The sequence below is a fragment of the Helicoverpa zea genome, chromosome 28 (genome assembly GCF_022581195.2).
Source record: "Helicoverpa zea isolate HzStark_Cry1AcR chromosome 28, ilHelZeax1.1, whole genome shotgun sequence".
Lineage (NCBI taxonomy): Eukaryota > Metazoa > Arthropoda > Insecta > Lepidoptera > Noctuidae > Helicoverpa > Helicoverpa zea.
Genome location: NC_061479.1, coordinates 2,217,948 through 2,233,983, shown reverse-complemented (window position 1 = coordinate 2,233,983; position 16,036 = coordinate 2,217,948). Strand labels below are relative to the sequence as shown.

At 36.3% G+C, this 16,036-nt stretch overlaps 1 protein-coding gene across 1 annotated transcript; it reads left to right on the top strand.

The window, feature by feature from the left end:
- The first annotated feature begins 759 nt into the window (after positions 1-759).
- Positions 760-15,933, top strand: LOC124643767 (transcription factor SUM-1). The gene is made up of 4 exons (XM_047182844.1): positions 760-1,496; positions 8,750-8,881; positions 14,758-14,863; positions 15,385-15,933. Exons 1-4 carry the CDS (start codon positions 1,221-1,223, stop codon positions 15,477-15,479), a joined length of 609 nt encoding a protein of 202 aa, XP_047038800.1. The 5' UTR covers positions 760-1,220; the 3' UTR covers positions 15,480-15,933.
- The last annotated feature ends 103 nt before the right edge of the window (positions 15,934-16,036 follow it).

The window sequence follows — 16,036 nt, the reverse complement described above, 5'->3', positions numbered from 1 at the left end:
TGTTTTAACTTATATCACTATAAAATCTTATTTCGCTAACAGATATACAGCCAACTCATATACCTATCAACCTCCATTGAACCAAAGAGATTTATTATCAAGTTTTCACAGCCATAATCATTATTTAAAAAAATAACAAGCCCACAATCCACGGATTAAGGAAAAATGAGCGGAGATGCTATAATGCAGGTAGGTCAGGCGCCTTCTTCTAGGTCAAATGCATACGGTGGATCAGTTACGAGTATTAACCAGGAGTTCTGATTCTTTGAGACATCTGTCAACGATTTTTGGTATTACAGAAAATGATCGGGTCCTAAGAAGGCGTTTAAGGGCGGAGACTTACTTTCTTAGAACATTTTGTGTTATGGCACCTCCGCTCCGCTAGTCATTTTGTTTTCTATGATCTCTCGCTTTCATAGTCATAATCATCTTTTAAAAAATAACAAGCCAATAAACAAATAAAATATATTCTTAAAAAAAAAAACTAAAAGTCACATTAAAAATCGATTCGAAATACGAAAACGAGGTGCATATGAAAAATAAAAATGTCTCAACGCTTTCGTCGTAACAAATTTAAAGGGAATATATTGCCGGCATCAATTTCAATCCAAACACTAATAAATTGGCATCTCTCAACGACGCGAGCGAGAGCTACACAGCTAGACAGTTTATTAATAGCAGACATATTTTGTAAATCTCTGACTGCGATCAACCCTCAGTGTCGCCCGTGTTGCCGGGAGCGTCACCCGAAAAAAAAAGTTGCAACTCCGAACTGTCAGATTTGGCGCGCGTTTTGAATTTAGAATTGTTTTTTTTGTTTTGTGTAGTGATGTGGTCTCTGTGGTGGTTTTTAGTGAATATGCAAATATATCAATGAATTAAAGTGATATTTAAAAGTATAGAATTAAATGAACATAGAAAAGCTTTAAGAAGTGGCAGCCATGTTAAAAGAAAATTCGTTTATTTGAATTAAGAAAACCTTATTTTGCTCAATATTAAGTATTTCGTTGTTTCTTTGTGTTGGAGACTTAATAAATGCGACTGAAAGAAAACTAAAGTTCCTATAAAAATAACTCGTTGAGATTCAAGTGATTACAAAGTTTACCAAAACATGAACCAAGTTAACCAAGTGACCAAAAAACATAACTAAATAATAATATTAGCGCAGGCTACTTAATAGTTGCTACGCTATTAGTAGACATTTAAATAAACCATAAACAATGAGCTACCACACCATTTACGACAGCTACAACAACAACAACTACAAAGAGTTCGAATTTCAAAAAGACGAAAAACTCAACGAACAGTGTTGCCAAGTTAAAAACGAGCACAAAAACGGGGAGATTAGTGAGGAAAAAGGGGAGAGCCATGTACAACATGTTTTGGGTCCTAGCAGAAGATGTTTAGCTTGGGCTTGTAAAGCCTGTAAAAGAAAAACAGCGGCAGTCGACCGGCGGAAAGCGGCAACATTACGCGAGCGACGGCGGTTACGAAAAGTAGGTTACATTCAGTTACTATTGATTTTTAGTTAGCATTGTCCTAATATAAGATCTATCTGCTGTTTCGCTTACTAAAGATAGGAATTCGACATTACTTGTATGGGGTGTCAAAATTATATCACATATCCCGAGCCTTTTCCCAACTATGTAGGGGTCAGCTTCCAGTCTCAGGATGCAGCTGAGTACCAGTGTTTTACAAGGAGCGACTGCCTATCCGATCTCCTCAACCCAGTTACCCGGGCAACCCCCTCTTGGCCCCTTGGTAAGAGTGGTTGTCAATCTTATAAGCTTCTGAGTGCCCTTAAGGACTGCCAAGGATGTTCAATGACAGCCGGGACCTACAGTTTAACGTACCATCCGAAACACGGTCATTGGTGTCGAAGATATACTTAAAAAGTACATACAAACTTAGAAAAAATAATAATCATACTTGAGAGGTTGGTTCTTTACCCACTAGGCCACCTAATCATTATCCTCCGGGCCCTTTTCCCAACTATGTTGAGGTCGGCTTCCAGTCTAACCGGATGTAGCTGAGTACCAGTGGTTTACAAGAAGCCACTGACTAGGCCACCTAATGTCAAAATGTCATCTCTAGTTAGCAAATCAAAGATAGTCGTGGTGGCCTAGTGGGTAAAGAACCAACCTCTCGAGTATGAGGGTGTATGTTCCAGCAGGTCAGGCAAGCATCAATGCAACTTTTCTAAGTTTGTATGTTACTTTATAAGTATATCTTGGACACCAATGACTGATAAAAAAGGTGAAGGAAAACATCTTGAGGAAACCTGGACTATATAGTCTGAAATCAGCAACCCGCATTGAGCAAGCGTGGTGATTAATGCTCAATCCTTCTCCGTGTGAGAGGAGGCCGCAGCCCAGCAGTGGGTCAATAAAAAGGCAGTAACAGTAAGGACATAAAAGATAGATAAGGTATTGGGGCCGGCTTTAACCACTAACTTACTTAAGTTAAATTGAAAGCTAAGTTAGATATAAGTTTGTAAGACTTGGAGTTTTAATGTATTGGATTCGCATTTTTCACGATTGCTTCGTAAGAAGTTTTATTTGAAAAGTTTTTACTTGTCCGGGTTTTTAGACGAGTTTTACTATTGGCTAGTTGTATAGTTTTTTTTTAAAGAAGTGTGTTATTTTAGCTCTATGAGCCTCTCGGTCTATGGCACTCTACTTAGCTCAGCTCATAAACGGATGAACCGATTTGTCTGGGTGCGTTTTTTTTTCAGATGAAATTTGATGTCTGAGAGTTGGTTTTTAGTTTCTCCAAAATTAAGTCAGCCCTTTAAAGCTATTTTTGTTTTAATTACTTGTTAAGTAGCAATTTTTTGCGACGGGGTTTATTTACCTCTAGATAATATATCGGGTGTGTCGTTCACAATCACATTAAATGAAATGCGTAGGTATGTCGATTAACACAAAGTAAAAAGAAAAATACGTAAAAATTAAAAAAAAGTAAATATAATAAAAATGTGCGAAAATTAGAACACCATATAAAAGTCAGTCATTTACAAACTACTGAAATTCTCTCTTGAAAACTAACAGCTGTCAACTGATCAAAACATTCGATACTCCTGTGTGTTTCGATACTCCTAAATGGATTAGGTTATTTTATAAACAATTCGGCATAGAATATCATAAAGTATATGCGATAGGATTTAATGTGATTGTGAACGACACACCCTGTACCTATAGTTTACAGTGTAGTTCCGAAAATATTTACTTCGCAGTCAATCACACTTCTACTTGCGCAAAAAAAAATTCTTGACCGTCGAATAAAATCGCAATTGTCACAGAATAATATTTATAAGTGTGCTAAAAAAGTAGGTATACGTACGAAGAATAACATAACGATAATAAAATCGTAATCAACCATTACAAATTAAACAAAATCATAAAACTAATCTAATTACCATCTAAACCCGCTGCGTCTCACCGTGTATCCGAAATCCAGTAATCCTCGCGACGTGACTAACGGACGAAGTCGCGGTATTTATTTATATTATACTCGAACAAACTTGTCACACGAGATTAAACGAGTTAATTTTAAGACTATTGCTTGCATGTGTATGTTGGGAAGTTTTATAAAGTGTATGGATTTATGCGTGTGTCTGTCTCGTGAAATTTTCTTTTAACTAGGTACCTACTTACTTTAAAATTGCACTCCGACATGGCAAACTACAAGCAGTTTCAAGATAGATAATATCTTAAACGGTTTTTGGATATTATACGTAAGTTAACAATTAGGTGGGTATTATCGATCATTCGGGCTAATATTTATCAATTGCATTAAGGTATGTATGCGTCTTTCTTTAACTCCGAAAATTTTTAATTCCCATACCTCTCGAAATATATTGCATTAAAACATTATGTTTTAACAATAGTAGGTAGGTGCTAATGGCAACAGAATTTGGAATTTGCCTTGTCATATTTGATTTGATACATACGCCAAGGGACCTGTCCTTCTTTGTCATGGATTTCTTTATGCAAGTTGGTTGAAAAAAAAAATGGTAAAAATAGTAGTTTTTGCACATGACTCAAACCCACCAACCACATGCAAGTCTTTCAAAACCAATTACTAACTAAATTAACGTTCAAAAACGCGCCCAAAATTAAAAGGGTGATTTAACATATGCGCGCGCGACGCCGTTAATATGCCGCGACACACGCTCTCTAGGGATCCATTTCACTTTAAGCTCAAATAAACGAAGCGACATTTTAACGCTCTTAAAGTAACTGTCACTATAGATTTCCAATCGCGTGATATTTTGGTAAATATAGTTCTTGGAGTTATAATGGTACAAGACTTACTAAGTGGAAGGGGTCGTGTACCTTTTTAATATCGAGGTGTCTACAATATCTAAGTATCTACATATTCTTAATAGTAATAATTATAATACAGGGTGGCCCATCCATAGGCGTCCAAAAGAAAAATTTAGAAGCTCTATGCTGTGGGGTATCCGAATCACCCCCATGTATGTTCAGCGATTTTTTGTAGTTTAGGAGCTAGATGGGGTGATTCGGATACCCCATAGCATAGAGCTTCTAAATTTTTCTGTTGGACGCCTATGGATGGGCCACCCTGTATAGAGGAATATTTTTATTGTACCTTAAAGGCTTTTTTTTTTCTTTTTTTTTTCCGACGTTAAAAATCATCAAATGACCCCTCCCGCTGTGGGTTAGCAGTCGGTGAGGGAGTGTCAGACTCTTACTGACTAAAAACCGTCGTGTTCCGTCATAGGCCTTTTATGTACCAGGGCCGCGGTATCTCTTTCGAACAACCCGCAGCCCCGGCGTACCTTAAAGGCTTGAAAAAGGAATAGGTAAGGATAAGGAATTATCTGTGTTCCCGAACTACTGCCCGTACCCGAATAAAAATACAGCCTATGTTACTGGTTACTAGGGCCTAAAGTAGCTTCCCAAATGAGAGAATTTTTCAAACGGTTCAGCAGCTTCGGATCCTGCACAGAAAAACTGTATCTAACTATGCTCTATATTTACTCGGGAACCGGGGGAAACTGCGGGAAAACAGCCAGTTTATAAATAAATTGATAATATACATTACGATAAGAATTAAGAATTGTTGTCATTTGAGAAGCCGATGAAAATCCCACAAAAAAAAAATGAAAAAAATAACCACTAAATAAAAAAGTTAAAATGTCATAAAATGAAATGTGCGTAAGTAATCTTAACTCAAGATGTAAATAATCCTTTTAACATTCTGACAGGACACATCCGCTCTTAATTAAATTCAAGTTGATTTCTCTGTATTTCAGAATGTTTCAAATTAGCCTAGAACATTAGCCAAGCATGTAAAATGTATGTGTCAAGTTATAAGAATCTCCTAGCCGTTTTCCCCGCGGTTTCACTCGCGTCCTGGGGAAACTACTGTCCGTACCGGGATAAAATATAGCCTATGTTACTCGGGAAGAGTGTAGCGCCCCAACAGTTAAAGAATTTTTCACATCTATTCAGTAGTTTCGGAGCCTTTAGGTACAAACAAAAAAATATTTCCTCTTTTTATATTAGTATAGTTCACGCTGGTTTTTTTGACTGTTTTTTGCGCTTAGCATAGCCGAACGTATACCTACCTAGTCACGTTAGATGAGTGGTAAGTAATTTGAAAAAAATCTGCATTAGATGGCCCATTTATCGCAGAAAGCTAAAATAAAATGGATGTGATACCTATAGTCTGTTTTTTAATCTCGTAGACTAAACTGACATTACGAGTATGGCCAGTTTATTGCAAATTCTTAAATAGTGATGTGGCACGACCGAAACTTTGCGTTAATAAAATCAAGTATCGTGTTTTTACAATAAGTCATCCTGAAATAATGTACTTATTTTTGATGATTACAGCACGCAGCAGTCTGTAGCACGTCGTGCAGCTGTGTGTACGTACGTGAATTGTAAATATAAAACTTTGAATGAATATTAAATTCGTCTATTATAGATAAAACGTTACGATTCAAAAAACCGGTATCGTAAGTACAACACTGCACAAGAAAGCTAGCAACATTATTTGTAAGTTTGACATTTTGCAAGTGTCAATTTAGTCTACGAGATTAAAAAACAGACTATAATAGGCATCCCGCTTTCGGTATAAAAAATACGAATACACAAACATAGGTAGGTATACAATATAGTTGATAGTTTAATTCATATAGATTTAAAATAGGTTTGCGCCCTGCGCTTGTTTAATTCTCGGATAAAACAGAATACTATTCTCTTCATCCATCTATAATTTAGTATTTTCTAAATCACAATTCTACGTAAAAAATAGAATGAAACACGAAAACTATAAAAGCGTACAAAAATATCTTTTACAATCTCAATTAATTGAACAATACGTCATCCCAGTCAAAATAACTCTTTTGATTATATTTATAAACCAGAGACTAGCTCTTTTTTATTTTTCAGCAAACGGGTCGGTTGTTGTCAATGGTTCGTGCCTAATAAGCACGGGCTGTATAAAATTAACCGTTACGGATATTATTTTAGACATATTCCCTTTGATTTATTTGTTTACCGCTATTTTTATGGGTTCTTGTTTTAAAAGATAATGGAATTTTGTATCAGTCTTTTATGCCTACTTTTTCAGTTTATTTTGAAACTAAACTGTTTGCCGTGGTTGTACGCACGTCCCCGGAAAACCATTTAACGAAACCGGGAAAAATACATTTAAAACGGTTTTGTAAAGTTTTGAAAAGTAGGAAATTGCATCAGACAGATACTTTTTATTTGCATATTTTAAAAATTCATGATTTGTTTAACTTATTCTACCATCAATATTCTTTAATTTTCGTTAGAAATTCCTGACAAAATAGGTAATAATAACTTCTGTTTAGCGGTAACGTATATAGGTTTTGCCAATACCTAATTTCATAAGGAACGGAAAATACTTGTAATACCTAATAGTCATAATAATTCAAATTCAAAATTACGCATAATTCACAAAAAGCAACAACAAATACTTCAATCAGCAACAAAAACAAAAAAAAAAAGCAACAAAACGTCAAACTGACATTTCATTTGACAGATTTATGTGTCACTATCATAATATTTAAGGCTGGTAACACTGCTAGTACAACCGTTTGAATATAAAAATAAATCGTGTCGCTTTAAGAGACGCAGTAAATTCGTTTTTATGTGAAATTAAGATGTAAGTCGTATATCATCGAGTTTATTGGTGAGAGAATTATTTTTAGCGGTTAAAACCTAGTTTAGAGTGACGGTATTTTCTTCGGTGTAGTGTAAGGACGTAATTCGGCGATATATTGTAAAGCTTAAGTTCGTTAAATGTTTTGTAGATGAATTACTACTAACTTGTAGGTAATCTCGGAAAATAAGTCTAGAAGTAAATAGTTCGATTTGAAAAAAAAAACAGTGTGACACAAGAATAAACATTGAAACACCTTTTCAAATCGGTTCAATAATTTCGGAGGTCTACAAACAAACAAAAAACTTGTAAAAGCACCGGTACTCAGCTACATCCGGTTAGACTGGAAGCCGACCCCCACATAGTCGGGAAAAAGGCTCGGAGTATGATGAAAAACACACAAAAAACTGTTTACTCAGATTTATCGATAAATAAACAAGTATTAACAAGTTTACAAATTATTTATTTATATATTTCAAACAACACTAATAAAATTTGTCTTTAACATATTGAACAATCTGCAATATTGACCCTAAAAGTCAAAGCACCTTATATATCCGTCATTATGCACTAGCCCTTAACAACTAATTCGCGTACATTTTCAGTACATTTTATTTACGAGTTGAAACCAAGATGGCGGTTCACTAATAGCCTATACTCTCCACTGAAATCATAAATTATGTAGTTTCTACAGTTTTTCATGTATAAATATGCTACTAATTGAAAATGTTTGTTTATTTTTTAGGTTTTGTTGTACTTAGAGAAATAAAGCACCCACATAAAACGTTTTGAATATATTACACACCTACTTAAAACAAAATGTTTTTCACGCATTTTTCTTTCAATTAAATAAGGATTTTTAACTTCTTCGTATATTTTGGTAATAATATTTCGTGAAACATTCGAGTTGCGATAAATAATTTGTAAGCGAAACCAACACATTGAAAATAACTTTAAGACATGTAAGTACCTACCTATATTATTACCGCGAACGTTAAGATCACACTACAAATCTAATGTTTATTTAGGTTAAAAAAATCTATCGCTACTAGGTATAGTTACCGGCACGGATATTGAGCTCTCGGCGGAAGAGTGGGGATCGCTTTGCGCACCGTACGCATAAGGCAATAAGGCAGTCAATCGCTTCTACGCAGTTGAAGGTCAGGGCTCGATATCCGTGCCGATAACTATACTCGTCGCATTCAACTGAACTGCCATCTAAGTACATCGTTGCATTATCCACAAAAGTATTCGTGGATATAGAAAATACGCAAAAAAAATAGCAACATTGTGATTTTTTTTTCCTTTTTTGGTCAGTCATATTTGGCGCGAACTTCACTTACAGTTCATCCTATCGTCAGAGGAATATTTCACTCAAAACCCTTATTACACGAATCCAACAGTATTTTTCAATAAAACTATACTTAAGTATGCCGATTCTTATCGCGGTTATATGAATATAATTCCCGAAGTCATCAGCATCAGCATCCATGATCAAGGGCAGACAAAGGTGTTGGTCGGCTTGATATTTTCAGACTGGATTTTTTGCCAATACCTACTTCTCATCCTCATCTTCCCTTACCAGGTTAACGCAGCATTTGAAGAGTTGCGCATCAGAGCGCGCGCCGGCAGTGGGCGACTGCCCAAGCTGGAGATATTGCGAGCTGCCATACAGCATATAGAGAGGCTGCAAGCTGCGCTTAGGGCTGCTGCTGTGGTAAGTGTGGTTATTGATTGTTGAAATAGTTCGTGGTGGCCTACTGGGTAAAGCACCAAACACTCAAGTACGAGTACGCACTCAGGCAAGTACCAATGCAACTTTTCTTTAAGTTTGTATGTGCTTTCTAAGTATATCTTGGACATCGATAACTTCGTTTCGGAGGGCACGTTAAACTGGGACCTAGTTGTGATTGAACATCTTTGGCAGCTGTAGCCAGAAGCCAGTAAGTCTGACAACCAGCCTTACCAAGGGGTGGGTACCGGGTTGCCTGGGTTGAGGAAGTCACATAGGCAGTCACTCCTTGTAAAACACTGGTACCTGCATCCGGTTAGACCAAAAGCCAACCCCAACAATTGAGGAAAGGCTAGGCAGATGATGATCTCAATTTCAATATCTATCTATACATTTCCCACGAACTATAAAACGCACCTACCTACAAAAAAAAAAAACTCAAAATATCGTTCGCAATTAAAACGATGGTTCACGTTTAAGCCATTCCATGTAATTCTATTCTAAGATCGGGCGCACGTGTACCAATAAATAATCTGTGGACGTGGATAGATGACAATTTAACATCGCGACACGAACGTGTAATGCAATAGAATCGTGGATATAATAATATGTGTGTATATAGTTTGTAGTTTGTAATAGAATAATAGTCGTGTCGTGAAATCGTGTGTGTGTGTGCGCGCGCTTATATTTTTGTTTTTAGTGTGAATTAAATTGTGATGATTCTTTGTTGTGTATTTATAGTTTTGTCATGATAATTGTGTAGCATAGAATTCTTTGATGGAGTGGATCTTTGCTAGGATGTGGCTATGTATATTTTATGTCCAAAAGTTCTCTCAATTCAAATGATTTTTTTTTAACGTTAGAAGAACGTGAAAGAGATACAAAACCGTGTAAAATTGAGGTGTTATTTTTATCGAGAATCGAGAATTATATTATCACACATCATTTTGCGACTGATACTAAAACATGATTTAGTAAACTCATGATTACAAAAAAACTTTTCATAAGATACTTTTTTGTACCTACTCATAATTATTGCAAAACAGCCGTCTGAAACTCGGCACTCGTGCCTTGTCCCGATGGTTCTAGTGATTAAATCAATCGTATATTTACAATTTTACCTGTTCATTAAATTTAAGTCGTTTGTTAATCCAAAAACCTACGAATAAAAAAAACATTTCAGAATATTTAACTTTTCCCGTTACCAGTTGATGCCTGAAACCTATATAAAAAAATAATTTTCTCATTCATCTCTTTATAAAACAAAAAGCGTAACTTAGTATAAACACAGTACTTAGCAAATCAGATCACATTATACCATTTCAAGCGATCTGAAGTAATTAAAAGCAGGTGTCCTTCTATCTTAGCCCGTCAGGACATCTGACATGTTCGCCGAGCCGGCACGCACTGAAATAGCCTGAAATACTACGACTTAGCTTATCTATAGGTACGTTTCATGTGAAATCAAGCTACCATGCTCATCAGTAGATTTGTTACCTACTGATCAATGTATCCGAAATAATTTTTGTTAGGCCAATTATTGATTCCGGTCAAACTCAAACTGCACTCTTTCCAATAGTATTTGAGAAGGAAAAAATGTTTGACATTTTCCCGTAAGTTCAGCAAGAAGATTGCGTAATATTAATTACAAGATAATCGCAGTTTCTGAATTCATAAGTATGAGTCAGAATCATACACGATTTGACACAATGGCTACCATAACATCATCGTCATCATCTATATAAAAAGGCTAAAAATCATCATCGTTTCTCGTACGGGAATCCACAATTTTTTTAATTCTGGTTCTTAGTACCTACATAGATACGTAATAGGGTTCCATCGATTTTTGGGTAAGAATGCCCTAAAATGTGCAATCTCAAAAAAAAAATGTATCTTAAAATCGCTTTAACACATAGGCCGGCGAACAAATTTTGATACATATACATTTAAGACTTTGTGCGCAAATTTTGATGCCGCTGCGTTTTTTAATGCTTGACTCCTGAAATTGTCGATATGACGTCACTATGGCTCTTCGTACATACCTGTTTTATTTTTTGAGATTCGTTTAATAAAGTTAATTAGAAAATGGTGGTCAACTTGTCCGATAAAGATCGTGCTGCGTTTGGAGTGTCCACCATCCTGAAAATGTCGGTATGACGTCACTACGACTCTTCGTACATACCTGTTTCATTTTTTGAGATTTGTTTAATAAAGTTAACTAGAAAATTGTGGTAAGCTTGTCCGACAAAGATCATGCTGCATATGGAGTGTCCACCGTCCGGAAAATATAGATATATTTTAAGATTTGGTATAAAGTACTGACAATTGGTGTGAAGTATGTTAATAGTAAATGTTGCATTTAGAAAGTCGTTTCGAATGATATATGTATCATTACTACAGGAGGGATTTATTAACTTGAAAACACCTATCGATAAAATAATCTTATATAAGCTCTAGCTTCTGAAATACTAACAATTCGCCGAAGTTTTTTTAATATGAAATGTTGCATTTAAAAACGTCTTTTGAATGATGTATAACTCATTACTAGAGATGGGATTTATTTAATTGAAAACATCTATCAATCATTATAATTTTAAATAAGCTCTAGCTTCTAAACTACTAACAATTTGTCGGAAGTATGTTAACACGAAATGTTTCATTTGGAAAGTTTTTTCAAATAATATATAATTTGTTACTAAAGAAGTAATGGATTAGCTTGACAGAACCTACCGATAATATATTCTTAGAAAAGCTCTAGCTTTTAAAGTACTAATAATTTGTCGGAGTTATGCTAATACAACCTTGCGCTTAAAAAGATCTTTTGATTGAAATATGGCTCATAACTTCAAGTGAGATGTTATTCCTTAACACAATATAAAGTATCAATAATATGCCTTAGGTCAGTTATGTCTTCCAAAATACTAAGAATCGGTAAGTGGTGTGTTAAGACGGAATATAGCGCTTAAAAAGATCTTTCGATTGACATATGGTTCATGCCTAGAGGTGGGACATTATTCCCTAACATAATAAAACCTATCGATAATACGCCTTATTTGGCCTATATCTTCTAAAATACTAAGAATTGATAAGTGGTATGTTGAGACAAAATGTTGCACTTAAAAAGACCTTTTGATTGATATATAGTCCATTAATAGATGTGGGATATAATTCCTTAACATAATATAAACTATCAACAATACGTCTTAGTCAGGCTACTTTTTCTAAAATAGTAATTAAAATTGGTAAGTAGTATGCCAATTTAATATACTTAAATAATGCACGTGAATATTTAAGTCAGAAATTGACAAAAAGAATAAACTTCTTCCAATTGTAATATTTTTTTCTCATTTTCTTGTCGAACTGACTATTTGACTCACTACATTTGTCGGACAAGTCGAGATTTGCAATAAGAATAGTATTATCTATCATTGTTGTATTTGTCCGACATGTATGTATGGGGAGACACAGTGACGTCATATCGACATGTTTCGGATGGTGGATACTCCAAACGCAGCATGATCTTTATCGGACAAGTTGACCACAATTTTCTAGTTAACTTTATTAAACAAACCTCAAAAAATGAAACGTGTATGTACGAAGAGTCGTAGTGACGTCATACCAACATTTTCAGGATGGTGGACACTCCAAACGCAGCACGATCTTTATCGGACAAGTTGACCACCATTCTCTAGTTAACTTTATAAACGAATCTCAAAAAATGAAACGTATATGTACGAAGAGCCATAGTGACGTCATATCGACAATTTCAGGAGTCAAGCATTAAAAAACGCAGCGGCACCAAAATTTGCGCATTCGAAAAGTTTGTCGGACTCATCGTAAGGAAGGCACTCACAAAGTCTTAAATGTATATGTATCAAAAAAAAAATTTGTTCGCCGGCCTGGGGACTAACATGCAAATGTGTGGTCTACACTAAAAATAGCCGACAATATCTCAGAAAGGGATTAATCGTTTGAACTGTATAGTTTTGCTCTACTTATTGTACATTCCGATTTGATTCAACGATAGAATTGCTTGGCTTAACGCTCGCCGTTTGATCTAGCGTTCACAAAACTATCTGTATTGTCTATTTTTAAGTTCTATAAAACAATCAATGAATTTAATTAATTGGCCTAGCCTTTTCCCAACTATGTGCGGGTCGCCTTCCAGTCTAATTGATGCAGCTAAGTACCAGTGTATATAGAGTGACTGCCTATATGACCTCCTCAACCCAGTTTCCCTTGGTGAGACTGGTTGTCAGACTTCTGACTACCCGTAACGACTAAGAAAGATATACTACGAGTACTTATAACTGACAGCCGAGAACCACAATTTGACGCCTTCCGAAACTCTGAGGAACTTGTTTAACATCGATGGTATGATCTTGCCTTTATCTCAGGGGCCCGATTCTGCTAATTTTACTTAAGCGGCATACGATCCACGTTCGACTCGATTCGACTGAGATCCAATCCCGACTCGATTACGATTGAAGCGTATGTGGCATTCCGCTATTTTTTCTTTGAAATAAACGTTTTTATCCTTTTCTGTCATTCAATAATGAATCATTTTGTCTGCAAATGATTTACGATTGCAATATGATTGTAGAGCAAACTACCGTATAGACCAAAATTACCAAAATAGCAGACCAATCGCACACCAATCAAATGTCAATCGAATACGATTGGTCTTTTATTAGTAGCAGAATGCCCGATATGGTTAAAACTGCTATTGCGATCATATTGCGATTCGATTTCTATTCGATTTTGACATTATTAACTTAAGAGAATCGGGGCCCAGTTCTATTTGGGGTCGGCGCACCGCTTTATCTTATTCCATACTCTTCTGACTGCTGCCGATCTCCGAGCAAGGCATTTAATATCCCACTTGGTGCTGTTTGGTGGTTATACCGTCACCGGTCAGTCGCCAGGACCTCGTCCGTTATTCAGCAGGGTGCACCAACCATGGACAAGTGATGTTCACAAGTGATGTTTCGTTGTTGCCCCTTTACATCACACTATCCAACAACTGTAGGTAGTCGCTAAGGAAATCTTCGATCATTCATATTCATATCATTTATTGCGTTCCACAAGTTTCACGTGGTGTTACAATAAGCTTACAGCTACGTACATTTGTGGACCCTGTTAGGGCACAGCAACATTGGGCATTTAATGCAAGTACATTAAGGGGCTGCCTCCACGAGCGAGAGAATCGCGACGAGTCCGCCCTTATATCGTCGGATAATCTCCACGAACGAGCGATAATTCCGCCGCGTATCGTCGCGACTCGTAACGGTATCGCCGCGTTTCCTTGACGTCACGTTGCCAAAGAAGGGATTCAGTTACGTGCCAGACGAGAGCGAAATAAGTAAAGCGAGAGGCAATGCTGAAATGACGCTGCGTTTTGACAGCGCGCCCGCCGCGCGCTCGTCGCTCGGCGCCGCGAGCGCGCGGCGGTCGCGTTGTTAGTCGCGGCGGGCTAGCGACGATGTAATGACGTTTTGCGCGCTCGTTGCCACTCGTCGCATCGCGGCGATAATATCGCCGTGTGGAGACGGTTCCATAGAGAGTGTATAGAAAAACGTGGCACGGCGATAATATCGCCGCAATTCTCTCGCTCGTGGAGGCAGCCCCTAACAAATACTTATAAATAATTCTAAATCATCGAATCGAAACAAGAGCCACTTACTGTGTAGTATGTAAGGAAAAGTTGTAGTATAGTTAAGTTAATACTGCACAAACTGTACAATCATATTTGTAAGTTACTATGTCGAATTAGGTTAAGTTACATCTATAATGGCATAGTAATTATGTGATAATAAATAAATAAATAAATCTTCTCAATATAAGTGTCTTCTTTGTTACAGTTGGAGTCTGAGAACTGTAAAAGCTACATGGAGTCGCCTGTGACGTCACAGCGGTCGTATGACACGAGAGAAACTAAAGCGGAGAAAGAGAAACCATTTTTAAGTAGTAAGTTTACGTAATTTTATACTAGCTTTTCCTTGAGATTTTACTCGCGTTCTGTGGCGAGGAAATTAAAAGTAGCACATGTCCTTTTCAGGTTCTAGACTATCTGAGTACCAAACATTTAAATCGGGTCAGTAGTTTTGGCATGAAATGCAGACAGAGTTAGGTACTTCTGCATCTATAATAAGTATATTGTCAGAAATAACTGATGAGGATTTGTAATTAAACGTCACAATATATAAAATGAAGTGTCCGTTTGTAATTTCAAAGTATCTTACTTAATCTCTATCTACACCAATAGAATAAGGAGGAAATAATTTTTGTAATCTAAACACTTCGATACTACTGATTTGCAAATTCTGTCACTATTGAGAGCTATACACTATTCCCGAGTGATACAGACTATTTATTTTATCCCGATAGGGAAGAAGTACCTACCCACGGGACGCGGGTAAAACCGCGAGTAGGTAGCAGCTAAGTAATTTCCTACAATATACTTCTTAATAATGTAATTATTGTTACAGATGACAGCCCAGCCTGTGGAGTAAACAGTCTTGCTCGATTACGATGCATCGTACAAGCTCTTTCTAATAACTCGAACTCTAAAGACACGCCATGACACCTGTGTTTTAATTATGTCAAAATGACATTTACAGTCTGTCTTTGGTCTTCTTTGCCCTATGGGGTCTATATTGTTCCTATTTTATGTAATTTATTAGATTTTGAAGTCATGACGTAGGTATTGGAATATAGATAAACAATTGTAGGGATTGATCAGAATAGGATAGCAGAAATAGATAGTCGCCTACTTAAAACAAACAAGCTAATTTATATAACGGTGGAAAATCGCTATTTAAAGAGTTAGGTCTTTTTTTTTGGCAGGGGGACAATCCTTATGGACTTCCCTCCACCTGGGGTCGGTGGAGGGGGTGTGCCGGACTCTTACCGGCTAAAAGAGTTAGGTATTTAAATTATGTGAATTTTGTATTTTTAGATAGTTAGGTTAAAATATTTAAGTTATGTACCAACATTTGCTCAATATTTGAGATTAAAAGATCTTGTATTATTTGATAGTGTTTTGTTTTCTTTTTTAGATTTATTTATTTAGGTAAATTTGTTGAGAAGGTCAGACAGGCAGTCACTCCTTGTAAAACACTGTTACTCAGCTGCACCCAA

Coding starts and splice junctions, on each gene's coding strand:
- LOC124643767 (XM_047182844.1), top strand. CDS start 1,221: ATGAGCTACCACACCATTTACGACAGCTACAACAACAACAACTACAAA. Junction 1,497..8,749: donor AGCGACGGCGGTTACGAAAA/GTAGGTTACATT, acceptor TTCCCTTACCAG/GTTAACGCAGCATTTGAAGA. Junction 14,864..15,384: donor AGAGAAACCATTTTTAAGTA/GTAAGTTTACGT, acceptor TTATTGTTACAG/ATGACAGCCCAGCCTGTGGA.